The 13,420-nt window shown below is 40.4% G+C and overlaps 1 protein-coding gene across 8 annotated transcripts in view; it reads left to right on the forward strand.

Annotated features, from left to right (window-relative positions):
- dab2ipb (DAB2 interacting protein b) overlaps positions 1 to 13,420 on the forward strand; it is a 155,378-nt gene that overhangs the window by 119,121 nt on the left and 22,837 nt on the right. For all 8 annotated transcript variants that reach the window (XM_079870854.1, XM_079870855.1, XM_079870861.1 and 5 more), the window contains one exon: positions 13,119 to 13,263. In XM_079870854.1, coding sequence (XP_079726980.1) covers positions 13,119 to 13,263 — 145 coding nt within the window. The remainder of the gene's footprint in view (positions 1 to 13,118; positions 13,264 to 13,420) is intronic.

Here is a 13,420-nt window from a genome sequence, read left to right on the forward strand (position 1 = left end):
AGGATTTTAATTATGTTTTACATCTTGCATTAAACATATTGAATATAAATAGCTGTTTGGTCACAATGACAGTTGAAAATAAAACGCTTTGAATATCTCCAAAATGCTTAAAGATATTTTAGCTATATCGCCCAACCTCAGTTTTGACTTAAATGAGCGTTTCATTCGAGCAATGAAGACTCGGTTTAGTGCTTCAGTTTCCTAACATCATGTCTCTCTGCCTTAAGTGTGTATTCTCAATCTGATTAAATCACTCAATAGTCATGTTATGAGTGTTTAAAGCAAATGTAGAGGATGTTTTTTGGGAGTTATTAGTTCTACTTCAGCGGGCTTGTTTTCTGTCTATGACTGACACATAAGTTGACAGACCAAAATAAAATAGGACTAAATAAGGTTCAAATGAAGATGAAGCAGACTCGTCAGTGTGGATAATAGCGCTTGTCTGTTTATGTTCCTTTGAAAAGTCTGGACACAGTTAGTTGAGCTACCAAACAGAGCCTGCTGTGACAGATTCACTGGGAATGATTTAATGAAGGAATCTCACTCTAATAATACACACAGTTTGTTTAGGTAATGTTGCAGTGGTCACATTCTATCAGTAAGTAGATATGGTAGCTGTATTCCCCTGGCTGGTCCTGAGACCAATGTGCTTGTGTTGATGTGAAATATGGAGAAGAGATATCCCACAGAGACATCAAGCCCAAAATGACACAATAACACTCACTTATCACTTGCTTGAGTTTCGTGTGGGTGTGATTTTTATGGTACATCACTTTTTTCTCCACCCATAAAGTTTAAATTAAGGGTAATTAAGGGTTCCTACCATCATGGGAAAACCTGGGGGAAAAGTTAAAAAAATTCTGACATTTGTTCTAGCTGTGCTTTTCTCTAAAATATTTCATCAGCTAGATATTTCTCTTTGAAAATTTCACTTTTTTTGCCACATTAAAATGTCAGGATGTATTTTTTTTTCTTACTGGAGAAATTTAGGTTCTTAAAATTGAATATTATACATGTAATTTGCATTTAAAGGAATAGTTCATTCAATTTTAATATATTTTAAAATGTATTTTTTTCCTGTGATGGCAAAACTGAATTTTCAGCAGCCATTGCTCCAATCTTCATTGTCACATGATCCTTCAGAAATTTGCTAATTTGTTGCTCAAGAAAAAAATATTTTTATTAATGTTGAGAACAGTTGTGCTGCTTAATAAGCTACAGGAACTGAGATTAAAAAAATGAATATATACTGTATATAGTAATGCATTTTGAGCTATGTTCTTCGTTGCATTTTGACGTATACACTATTATTGTGGCAAAGCAACAGCTCAGCCAGCATCTTCCGTCATAGACATGAGACGAGAGTCATTATCTGCATTTTCCTTCAGCGCGCATATCTTTCCATCTTTCCTCTCCTCATCCGTCACCCTTTCTTTTTTCTTGTTTTCTCCCCATTCTGCCTCTCTCTCTCTCGCTCTGCCCATCACCTCTCTATCTCCTTATCTTGTCTCAGACTCATTCTCTCTCTCTCTATCTCGCTTGGCTGCACTTTAAGGCAGGCTGGCTCTGAAAGGATGTCATTTCTGGTCTGAAGCAGCACATTGCCCTGACAGCTATTACAGAAGTCGTGCTTCGCTGTAGATGTGACATCCACTTCAGCCGGCTCTCAATGCACACACACTTTTCATGCATCTCAAGAGTTTGGGGTTAGACAAGGTATTAATCTGTTTTGTGATATGATGTAATCGTGAGGTCATGTCTGCACCCTGTTGTAACACACGTGATTATGGATGACAAGAGATGATCACATGGACTGCAATGCAATACGTGAGACCCAATATGCAGAAATGCACAATACAAAACATAGGCCTTTAGCAATCATTACATAATAATCTGATTATCTCTGAAGTGATCCATGACGCACTCTTGTGTTGTGTTTACAGACCCCATGAAATCTATATCAAAGTGTTGTCTTTTAATCCATACTGTATGTGTTAGCAATGAGGCCATATTTATGCTACTGTATTCTTCAAGGGTTAGTTCACCCAAAAATTTAAAAAGAATGTCATCAGTTACTCACCATCATGTCATTCCAAACCTAAGACTTAGGGCCAATCTCATTTCTCTGTCTTACCCCTTCCCCTTCCCCTACCCCTTTGTCTGCGTCTTCCCCTTGCCCCTCGATACCGAGTGAAGGGGGGTAGGGGGAAGAACGTTTCTCTAAGAAATGAGACACCACTCGATTACCGTTTGCGTCATCTTCCCTTTCCGCCAGCTGGCTGCTATGTCAACAGAGGCGATACGCGTTGACATAAACAAACGAAGATGCCGTCGTCTCGGTTTGTGATATCGATTGCCTGGTCTCTCTTTATCTTTGCACGCTTGTGTGCCATCAGTCAAAGACATTGTTTCATTGTATTTAACGGCGGCGCCGGCGACACCATATAAGCAAAACATTAGCAAACGGCAAATAGTGCATAGCTGCTAGCTAGCGGTTAACTAGCGATTCAAAACAAAAACATTACAATTAAAACCGCTTGAACATTTTATTAAAAGTATCATAAAACACGAGTGTCATTAAACTGCTGAAAATACTTACATTTGTGCGACTCACTTCTGGGAAATTCCCACCCCTCTCTTTCAAGTGTGGTCCTCCGCAAACTTCGTTTCAAGGGCTGTGTAGCCCTACGCCTTGGCCCTAGCCCTTAATCAAAATGAGAATTGGGACACCACTTCCCCTCACATGAACGCGCAAAACCGAGGGGAAGGGGTAAGAGTAAGGGGTAAGACAGAGAAATGAGACGCAGCCTTACTTTTATCTTCGAAACACAAGTTATGTTAAATGAAATCTGTAAGATTTATGTTCCTCCATTGACAGTCCACTCCACGCAACTACCACTTTGTCACTTCAAAGAGTTCATGAAGAGATTGTAAAACTAATTTGTGTCAGAATAAATTATGAGGCAGAACGTCATGATTGTGACAGCCCTAATAAAACATATGCTAAACACAACATACAATTAAGACATAATTGAGTTAAATGTATTTCTTTTGATTTAATTTAAGTAAACTGACCCCAGATCAGCTTTTTCAGTTTCTAGATGGGGTGTGTTGATGAGATGCAGACTGTTTAGCAAGCATAAGAAGGTAAATGTTGAGGACATATTGTTGTAACATATTGTTGACCCACTTTAGTCATACAGCACAACAATCAGTCTTATCTCAGAAAGCACACTGGATAAAGCTGCCCCGCAGCCTAGCATTTCATTAGCAGAGCATTTCTACATTTCACTGAGGGTCGTGAGCGCGCACAGCTACGCAGAACAGAATCATACGCATATTTGCACACATGCAATAGAGAAAACTCAAGGTTATAGAGTGTGGGTAGATTGAGAGCTGAATTCATCGCTTCTGTGATATTTGACTTCTCTCACACACTCACACATACATTACAGCATACGCTTTCTCTCGCCCTCTCTCGAGCCTCCTTTCGTCTGTCTGCTAAATACCATCTGACCTTCTCTGACCTCTTTTTTTTTTTTTCTTTTTTTTAGCTGGAGAGGGGGCGAGATAACAACTAGTGTTTCAGTTTACAGCTTGCCTTTAGATCAAAAGAGAAATGTGCTGAGAATGACACGCAAGTAATGATGAAATTGTAGGAAAGGTATTCATCTTTGGTCATGGAAAAACTATGGAAGTTCATTGATCAAAAGGTGTAGGAATTCTTTAGGTCTTTTGCAACAATCTCTCTCTCTCTCTCTCTCTCTCTCTCTCTCTCTCTCTCTCTCTCTCTCTCTCTCTCTCTCTCTCTCTCTCTCTCTCTCTCTCTCTCTCTCTCTCTCTCTCTCTCTCAATTCAATTCAATTCAATTCAAATGAGCTTTATTGGCATGACTGTGTAAAATAGCACAATATTGCCAAAGCAATAGACATATACAAACATACGTACATGTTGATACATAAAAGTGAACAATAATAATAAAAAAAAAAAAAAAAAAAAAAAATACATTTCAATATTATGCATAAATATATCACAATGAGAAAAAAAAAAAAAAGTACAGAGAGCAGTTTAATGTAAAAGAGGGTTCAGCCCTTGTCCCTCATATGATGGCAGGAAGACACGTACTGCGCTGCCAGGAGAACACACTCTTCTTTCTCTCCCAGAATATAAGACAGTTTGTCTGTGAGGCTCGCTTGTTGGAACTGGGGTAAAATCTGAGCTATTCGTGTGAAATAAGAGTCTCTGATGTGTTTATACTTGCTGCACTGGGTGAGGAAGTGCAGCTCATCCTCTACGACTCCATCAGTGCAGTGTGAACACAGTCTGAGCTCTCTGGCTCTCCAGCTCGGCTTGTGCCGGCCCGTCTCCACACACAGACTGTGGTCACTAATGCGATACCTCGTCAGGAGCTTTCTCTGACCATAGTTACTGATATCGGTCAGGTATGGTGCCAATTTATAATCAGACTTTATTTTGTGGAAGTATTTTAATTTATTTACTTGTGTGACCTTTATCTGCCAGTCTTGTATGTATTCTTCTTTGGTTATGTTCCCTATTTCTTTTACTTTTGCGTGTCTGAACTGAATTGTTGGATTAAGTTGGTGTTTTTCCACTAAATGTGTCATGGGGTCGCTCTCGGGGTGTCCTGCCCTGTGTCTGAGAGCGCAGTGATGGTAACTCTCTGACTGCGCGTCTGATAGATGGAACCAGAACTTTGCGGCTCTCTTCTGGATCTCAGATAGGAGAGGGAATCTGCCTAATTCTGCCCGGCAACCCAGACTCGGAGCGTTTCTGTGAGTTCCCAGGATGTTCTTGCAGAACTCGAGGTGGAAAGTTTCCACAGGGGTTTTGTCCCAGGAATCGTAATTTAGTTTAAATTTGGGGCCCCAGATTTCACAGCCGTATAGGAGGATGGGTTTGATGATGCTCTCGAAGATTTTCAGCCACAGTTTAATGGGTGGGTTAAATTTGAACAGGGGTTTTCTTATACTATAATAAGCCCTACGTGCTTTATCAGTCAGATCTTTCATTGCCGTGTCAAACTTTCCAGACGCTGAGATTGTCAGACCCAAATAATTATAACAGGTGACATGATTAAGAATGGTTCCCCCAAGAGTAAATGTGTATTTGTTGTCAGTAAGGCGAGGTTTCTTCTGGAAGATCATGATTTTGGACTTCTCCATGTTTATGGGTAAGGCCCAGTCGCTGCTGAACTCCTCCAGAAGCGAGAGGCTTCGGTGCAGACCCTCTTCATGAGGAGACAGCAGCAGGAGATCGTCAGCGTACAGGAGGCTTTTGATCTCTCTGTCCTCGAGGGGCAGGCCAGGACAAGAGGACTTCTCAAGTGTTGATGCCAGTTCATTAATATAGATATTGAATAGAGTCGGGCTGAGGCTGCAGCCTTGACGAACTCCTTTAGTTTGACTGAAATAATCAGTGCGTTTGTCGTTAATCTTGACGCCGCATTTGTTCCCATTGTAAATGTCCTTTATAATATCATATGTCCTTCCGCCTATTCCACTTTGAATTAGTTTTAGGAAAAGTCCATTATGCCAAACCGAATCGAAGGCTTTTTTAAAGTCAATGAAGCAGCCAAATATTTTACCTTGTTTTGTTTGTTGGACGTGTTTTTGTATGAGTGTGTGGAGTGTGTAGATGTGATTTGATGTTCTCTGTTTAGGCATAAAGCCAATCTGAGAGCTGTTGAGGATCTTGTGTTCTTGGATGAACTGGACTAGTCTGTCGTTGATGATGGAGCAGAAGAGTTTGCCCAGGTTGCTGCTCACTGTGATGCCCCTATAATTATTTGGGTCGTACTTCTCACCTTGTTTATAAATTGGTGTAATCAAATTTTCTTTCCAGATCTCAGGAAAGTGTCCTGATTTTAATGAAAGATTGAATAATTTTAGAATTGCTTCTTTCAGTTTGGGGCTGCTGTGTTTCAGCATCTCATTAGATATTAAATCCACACCACAGGATTTTTTATTTTTTAGGGATTTGATCTTGTCTGTCAGTTCGTGTAGTAATATGGGCTGGTCTAACTGGTTGAGCTGGTCTTTTACAGTGTGTTCCAGGGTGTATAGTTGGGAGGTCAGATGTTTTTGGGTGAGGGTTGGTTCGTTTTGTGAGTAGAGTTTTCCAAAATGTTCTGTCCAGATGTTTGGGTCATAGATGGGAATGTGTTTGGGTTCTTTTGATTTATCTAAATTATTCCATAATTCCCAAAAATAATTCTGATCGACTGCCTCCTCAATCTTATTAAGCTTTGCTTTCATGTGATCAGCTTTTTTCTGTATTAGAAGTGACTTGTATGTTTTGAGGGTTTGCTGATATTCGTCTCGTGTTTGTTGGTTTGCAGGGTCTCTGTGTTTTATATTTGATAATGACCGTAAATCTTTTCTTAATTTTTGGCATTCCTTATCAAACCAATCATCTTTAGCAATTTCTTTCTTACATCTATATTTAGTTTTTTTTCTCAGGGCTTTTCTGACCACTGTAGAAAATATTTCATTTAATTGATGAGTTGCTAAATTGATAGTTTTCTTCTCTTCACTAAATGAAGTAGATAGGAATGAGTCTATCATGTTCTGAACACGAGTGCTGTGGAGCTGGGCTTCATACTGGGCAGGACTGTCTTTACTCCATATAAATCTGGCGGGGAGGGGGTGCAGTTTAGCCTTCTGATCTGAACCAGGCCGGAGATTCCCGGATCTGTTCAGGCTGAGGACTGTGTGACTGTGGTCTGATAACGGCAGCTGTGGCATCACTGTGAAATAGTTGATGTTCTTGTTGTCTATATCAGTGATGGCGTAATCTACTGTGCTGCTGCCGAGATATGAGCAGTAGGTGAAGCGACCCAGAGAATCTCCCTTAGTTCTGCCGTTAGCTATGTACAGACCCAGGCTTTTGCAGAGCTGCAGGACTTGTTTTCCGTGCCTGTTTATGGTGTTGTCATAATTCTGACGTGCCTTTGTAAAGTGTTTCCGTTGAAATATATGTGAATTGTTAATATATTTGTCTCCATCTGAGGTAATGTAATCCGCTTCCTTCCCTGTTCTAGCGTTCAGATCCCCCATTAACAGAACCGATCCTAGAGATTGAAAGTAAACAATCTCTGACTGTAGGGTTGAGAAGATGTCTTCATTATAGTAAGGAGACTCGTATGGGGGGATATATGTGGCACACAGGTACATGTCCTCATCTAAACACAATAGCTCTTTTTTAAGTTTTAACCAAATATGTGTTTTCCCTTTTTTCACAGGCTGAATATAATGCCACAGATGATCTTTGAACAAAACTATGATTCCCCCTGAATCTCTTCCATTTTTAATGTTTGGCTGTTTGTTTGAAGGGATTCGTAGCTCTCTGTAGTTTGGAGGAGTGCACATTTTGGAGTCTAAACGACACCATGTCTCAAGTAATATGATTATATCTGAACTATATACAATATTAACAAGATCGGGGTTAGTAATTTTCTCTCCAAAAGCAGAAGAGAACATCCCCTGAATGTTATAGCATGTTATTTTAAACGATGACATTGACAAATATTGGATTCACCAGAAAAATGTATGAAATTCATGACCCAATCAAGTTTTAAAATATAGATTAATCAATTATAACGGTAATATAGAGGATATATAGAAGTATAGTGAGTTGGTCAATTTACATGTTAAATAAAAAAAAAAAAAAAAAAAAAAAAAAAAGTCGTTAAGAAATAATGATCATTTTTGATCAGTACTTAAGCTAACATATTGTCACATAAAATTTTCAGCATGTGTTTGATTTGGATCAGGTCCGTGGTGTCAGCTCTACCTGATCCTGCCACTACAGCGGCGTAGCTGTCGGTCTGTCGGACCCTCTCCTCATGCTCAGCGTGTGTTATCTGAGGGGGTTTCAGGGCTGACTCCTTGATGGTTTTTGCGAACAGTCTCATGCCCTCTCGGTGGATGTGGACACGGTCATATAGATGCTCATGGGTGATGCGCTGATGGTTGGCTATGTGAACGTTCGGCATTGAAGCACAGATGTTAGCTATCTCCGCGTTGATTGTGTTGATGATCCTCTGAGGGACGTCTCTGCGAGGGAGAAGGGTTGAGATGATGACCTTGGCTCCAGGGTAGATCCTGCTGGCTGATTTCACCACGGTGGACAGGGCTTGAGTGACGTCCACCCTCGCACTGAGGTCGTTTGTACCCGTGTGGAGAATGATGTGAGACGGCGCACCCAACACTCCCTCTCGCAGCAGTCTCAAAGCAGAGTGTGAGGTGGGACACCAGAACTTCTTCACGGATCTGCCCGGAAACAGTCGTCTGTGGTCAAGATGGTGGCCGTTGGAGTCACAGAGGATGACGATGTTGTCTTTACTCGTCTGTTCTCTGCCGGGGATCGTGGATGGTGGTGTAGTTGGTGGATGGTGCGGTGTGATGCTGCTGTTGACTTTCCTCTGAGGGGCTTGATGAGGTTGTGGGGTTACAGGAGTGAAGGAGCTTAGGGATTGTGTACTGACACACTGCTGATGTTGAGCTGATGTTGGGATGCGTTCAGGAGTGGAGGCGCTGTGTGTCTGTGTGCTGGCACACTGCTGATGTTGTTTTGTGTGGAGCTGGTTTCTGGTCTCTTCCAGCAGTCTCTCCAGAGTGTGTCCGTGTTGTTCTCTTCTACCCAGCTCCTCTCTCACCCTCCTCAGCTCCTGTCTCAGCTCCTGATTGGCCTCCTCCAGATGTTTCACAGCAGAGCAGAGCTGTTGTAGTTGTTGAATGCTGTGATGGCTGGACATATTCAGGAGTTGGTGGATGTTGTTGGTAGTTTCCTCTTTAAACAAGAAGTAGTCCTGCTCCAGCTCAGCGATGTTGTCTCTCAAGGCCTTTATCTTGGGAGGCGCAGGAGTGCTGATGTGTCTGTCTGTCAGAGGGGTTCTTGGGCCTGGGTCAGTGTTGGTGTCCGTTGTGTTGCAGAGTTCCTCCTCTGTGCTTCTCTTCACTTCAGGATCTTTCTTTATCTTCTGAACCTCCAATTTAAGGTTTTTGAAGTTCCTCTGGAATTCATTCAGGCTGGTTTCTGGTCCCTGGACCATGACTGTTCCGTTATGATAGAGATTCACAACCAGCTTTGTGTTGTTGTCTCCTTCCAGAGTGAGTTGTCTGCCTTTGCTGATGCCTCCTTTTCTTCTACATGTCATGGCAGAGCTGAGGATGGTGTGCCAGGCTGATGGGTGTTCAGTGAAGAACAGCAGGTTACACCGGACTCTGTTGTCTTCTGGGCCACTGTAGTCAGACAGCAGTATCTCTGTGTTCTCTCTCAGGATCATCTCTTTCATCTTTTTCTTATCTTTGGTAGATTTAACTTCTGCTGGATATATTATCTCCAGCTCCTCTTCATTTTTGAAAAATGCCTCTGCTTTAGGTAGGCCCATGTTGTTCTCAACTGAATTAACTGCCACGGAATGTTAGCTTGGCTAGCAGTTAGCTTGATATGTTGAGTTTCTATGCAGTTTTTAAGTGATGACAAAAAAAATTAAATCGTAGATTATATCGTTTTCAGAGGTCTTACCTTAAAAATATTCTGCCTCTTTTGTTCACAGTTAAGTATCCAATCATCTAATTACAAGTTGAGTCATAAAAACATACTTTTTCTGGTAAAAATGATGCTGATATCAGGAGCTGATATTTTTGCTGCCAACTGCCATTGGAACACTCTCTCCCTCCCCCCATTGCTAATATTGTCTCTCTCTCGTCCAGAATATCTTTACACAACTTAATGAGTCATCATCTTATGTCTTTAGATTAATGAGGTTGTGTGTGTGTTTGTGTGTTGTAGTCTCAGTGACCTTTAGTTTTATTTAAAGGCCTTTGATAGCGAGTCACATTCAGCTGTCCTGGGTAACACAGACACACACGGACGTTCATAGATGTCATGCACAAAGAATGGACTTTAATGGGACTCTTGCTTTGTTTTGTGTGTGAATTTTTACTCCTGAGGTGGGGTAGTCATGATACCAACGGTTCAGTAGTTTATGCTAAAATGGAAAAGCAAGTGAACACATTATTTTAGTTCAATATTAATACTCGATGCTCAGTACTACGGTACTATTGAAAGACTACATTTATTTATTTATTTATCACCTAATTTTTTACTAAGAGCTAATGATATTTTCTACCCTTGAACATGAACCTTGAACACAAACCCTTCGGAATTTTCATTATTTAATATGTTCATTAAACCGCTCTCCAACTGGGGACCACTGACCGCCTCCCACAGTGTAGGTGATTTCAGGTTTTACAACCCATGTGGGGACATTTGGTCAAGACAATGTAGGCAAAATCTCTCTCTCTCTCTCTCTCTCTCTCTCTCTCTCTCTCTCTCTCTCTCTCTCTCTCTCTCTCTCTCTCTCTCTCTCTCTCTCTCTCTCTCTCTCTCTCTCTCTCTACCTGGCTCACAAACTGCTGTCTCAGTCAGATGGTTCCTTCTTTATGAGTTTTTGCTTCCAGGGAATGCAGAGAGACCTGAGGGATTTTATCTCTTCATTTTAATCCCTCCATCCTCTCTTTATCATTTTTTTCCTTTGTGCAACATATATTTCAGTTTTCTTCTGTTCCCCTGTGCAATGGCTTTGCTTTCCGGTGCAGCACCTATTTTTACGCACCTGTTTTATTTTTTGTTTTTCTGCTTTCCTTTCCATTTTAGATTTGAATTTATGTTTCACTGTGCTTAATGTCTTCTCCTCACTTTCTGTGGTCTCTAACGTTTCCTGTGTTTCTCTCTCGTCTCGTTCTGATTAAGGGTGAGCTATAGTCTAGCTTATTAACTCTGACAGTAATGGACAATTTTCTTGGCCTTTTCTACAAAGTGCCCACTACTGTGTGTGCGTGTGTGCGGAGAGTCTCAAGGCTCATGAGATCTCCATCTCTGTGGCTCTTAATGGTGCTGAGGATATTCTTCCGGCTCTTCTGATCATACCTTTTATAAATTAACAATTATTATACATTTAAGAATTAAAATGTGGGACAAGCTTGAATACTGAGGATTGTTTGTATGCAGCGTCCAAAATTTGTTTTTCTGGCAAAATCTGCCATTGGTTCAAATTTGCCAAGCATAACATTTCTTACCCGCCACGAAACAGCATTGTGCATTATTTTCTTTTAAAAAATAACAATGGGATTATTTAGCTGTCAATCACAGCATCCTTTGTTTCTTTGTGAAATGGCACCTCACATTTTTGTTTCAATGGCTCAATGCGAGATGTATAATACGTGCTTCTGGGAGAAAAAAAAACTTTTCTTAGATAAGCTTATAATTGTAAGATAAGGTAAGAGTTGTTAGAAGATGTGGACCAGGCATAGGTTGGAATCTGACACGTGATGGGGAGCCACTACTTTACTGTCAGGATTTCTACGATCATGCAAAACCTGGAAATAGTCCGGTCCAGTTACCATGGTGACTGTTCCCCGCATCAGCGCTCATGAAGGATATTTAAGCTCTGAGGTCACCGTACATCCACACTACCCACACTCCCTTTCTCCTGTATCCCAAACAAATGCTTTTGTTTTGACTTACATAATACCTTATAATCTAGTCTTTGCATTTTTTGGATTCCTCTGATATGGAACGTTCTCTCAGTAATTATATGGAAAAAATAATACTTAGTGCTGAAATTCTAAACAATGGTGGCCAAATATTTGTCCACATTTACCGTGAATGGAGCTGTGCTACTCAAACTGAGCTTTAGACTTGACAAACTGTTCTGGTATCCTAAAATAAAACCTATATACATTTCAAGGGTTTATGTAATTCTTTTTTTCAATAATCTTTTCAATAATCAATTTTTTTTTTTTTTTAAGTCTCTTAAGCTCACCTGCATTTATTTGATCAAAAATACACTAACAAACATAGTAAAATATTATTACAATTTAAAATGACTGCTTTCTATTTTAATATTTTTAACACGTAATTTATTCCTGTGATGGCAAAGCTGATTTTCAGCATCATTACTCCAATCTTCAGTGTCACATGATCTTTCTGAAATTTCGGGTTACAGGGTCTCATTTATGTGCCAGGCTGTCTTTAATCCCTGTACAGACCTCTGTTCATGTCATCATTTCAACCACATAACTGAACGAATCCTTGGTTGAGACACGAAGAGATAATGACAGTAAGGCCTAAGGTCAAATCTATTTTATTTTCTCCCAAATGACATTTCATTTTGTGCCGGTTTTTGACACTTTATTTTTGCAGGGTTCACTGTTAACCTTTATTTAAAAGAAATACACAGATTATAACACAAGACATGCTGTTACGTGAATTAATAAGTTAATTTCTTGCTTTGTTTTGGACATGGGCCATTGATAATGTGTCTTTCCTTAGCATTAGGCTGTGTTGACCAAAACAACACAATAGTGTTGAATAAAAACCATATACAGTAACTGCACTGAGCGAAATAGGATTTGAGGAGAGTGGCTAAAAGAATGATTAGAGTGGGATACATTTAGTGAGAAATAGAAGAGAGTTTTGTTACATGAATTATGGGGAGATATGTTCTATAATGAGAATGACATACCGGTAATGATATTAGTTTTTTTTTTCACAGACTTTTTTTTCTACATGGAGCCAAACATGACTCACCACTGTAAATAGAGGCTGAGACACACACTGAATCTTTTTAGGACACTGAGCTCTTGTGTGTGTGTGTGTGTGTGTGTGTGTGTGTGTGTGTGTGTGTGTGTGTGTGTGTGTGTGTGTGTGTGTGTGTGTGTGTGTGTGTGTGTGTGTGTGTGTGTGTGTGTGTGTGTGTGTGTGTGTGTGTGTGTGTGTGTGTGTGTGTGTGTGTGCGCGCAATCACGTCAACAGCAAGTAGACTGATTTTTCTGTTTAACTCCCATTTGCTGGTTTCGATAGGCTCCCTGCCAGATAGCTTTGATCGGAGCAGCTTTCACTTCAGCACTAGCATCCTCCTTTCATTTTCTTTTTCTTTTCTTTCATGCACTGAAAGACATCAGTAGCACAACCGCTTCGACTGCAGACCCTCTACGCAATCTCTCCATCTACTCTCTTTTTTTTTTTTACTAAGAGTACATTTTCTCGCAGATCAACATGTTTTTTTGTGATTGTGTGTTTTTGTATAGGACTTCCTGACGGATCTGATGATGTCGGAAGTGGATCGATGTGGGGAGAATGAGCACCTGATCTTCAGAGAAAACACTCTGGGCACAAAAGCTATCGAGGAGTACCTCAAACTGGTCGGACAGAAATATCTGCAAGATGCGCTGGGTAAGAGCTTCTGTCAAGTCAAGTCAAGTCACCTTTATTTATATAGCGCTTTTTACAATACAGATTGTATCAAAGCAGCTTCACAGTGATAACATGAAAATAATACAACAAAGTTTGTTTCTAGAAGAAAATTGCGTCATCGTCCACCTTAAGAAAG

Source organism: Squalius cephalus (genome assembly GCF_949319135.1).
Source record: "Squalius cephalus genome assembly, chromosome: 5".
NCBI lineage: Eukaryota > Metazoa > Chordata > Actinopteri > Cypriniformes > Leuciscidae > Squalius > Squalius cephalus.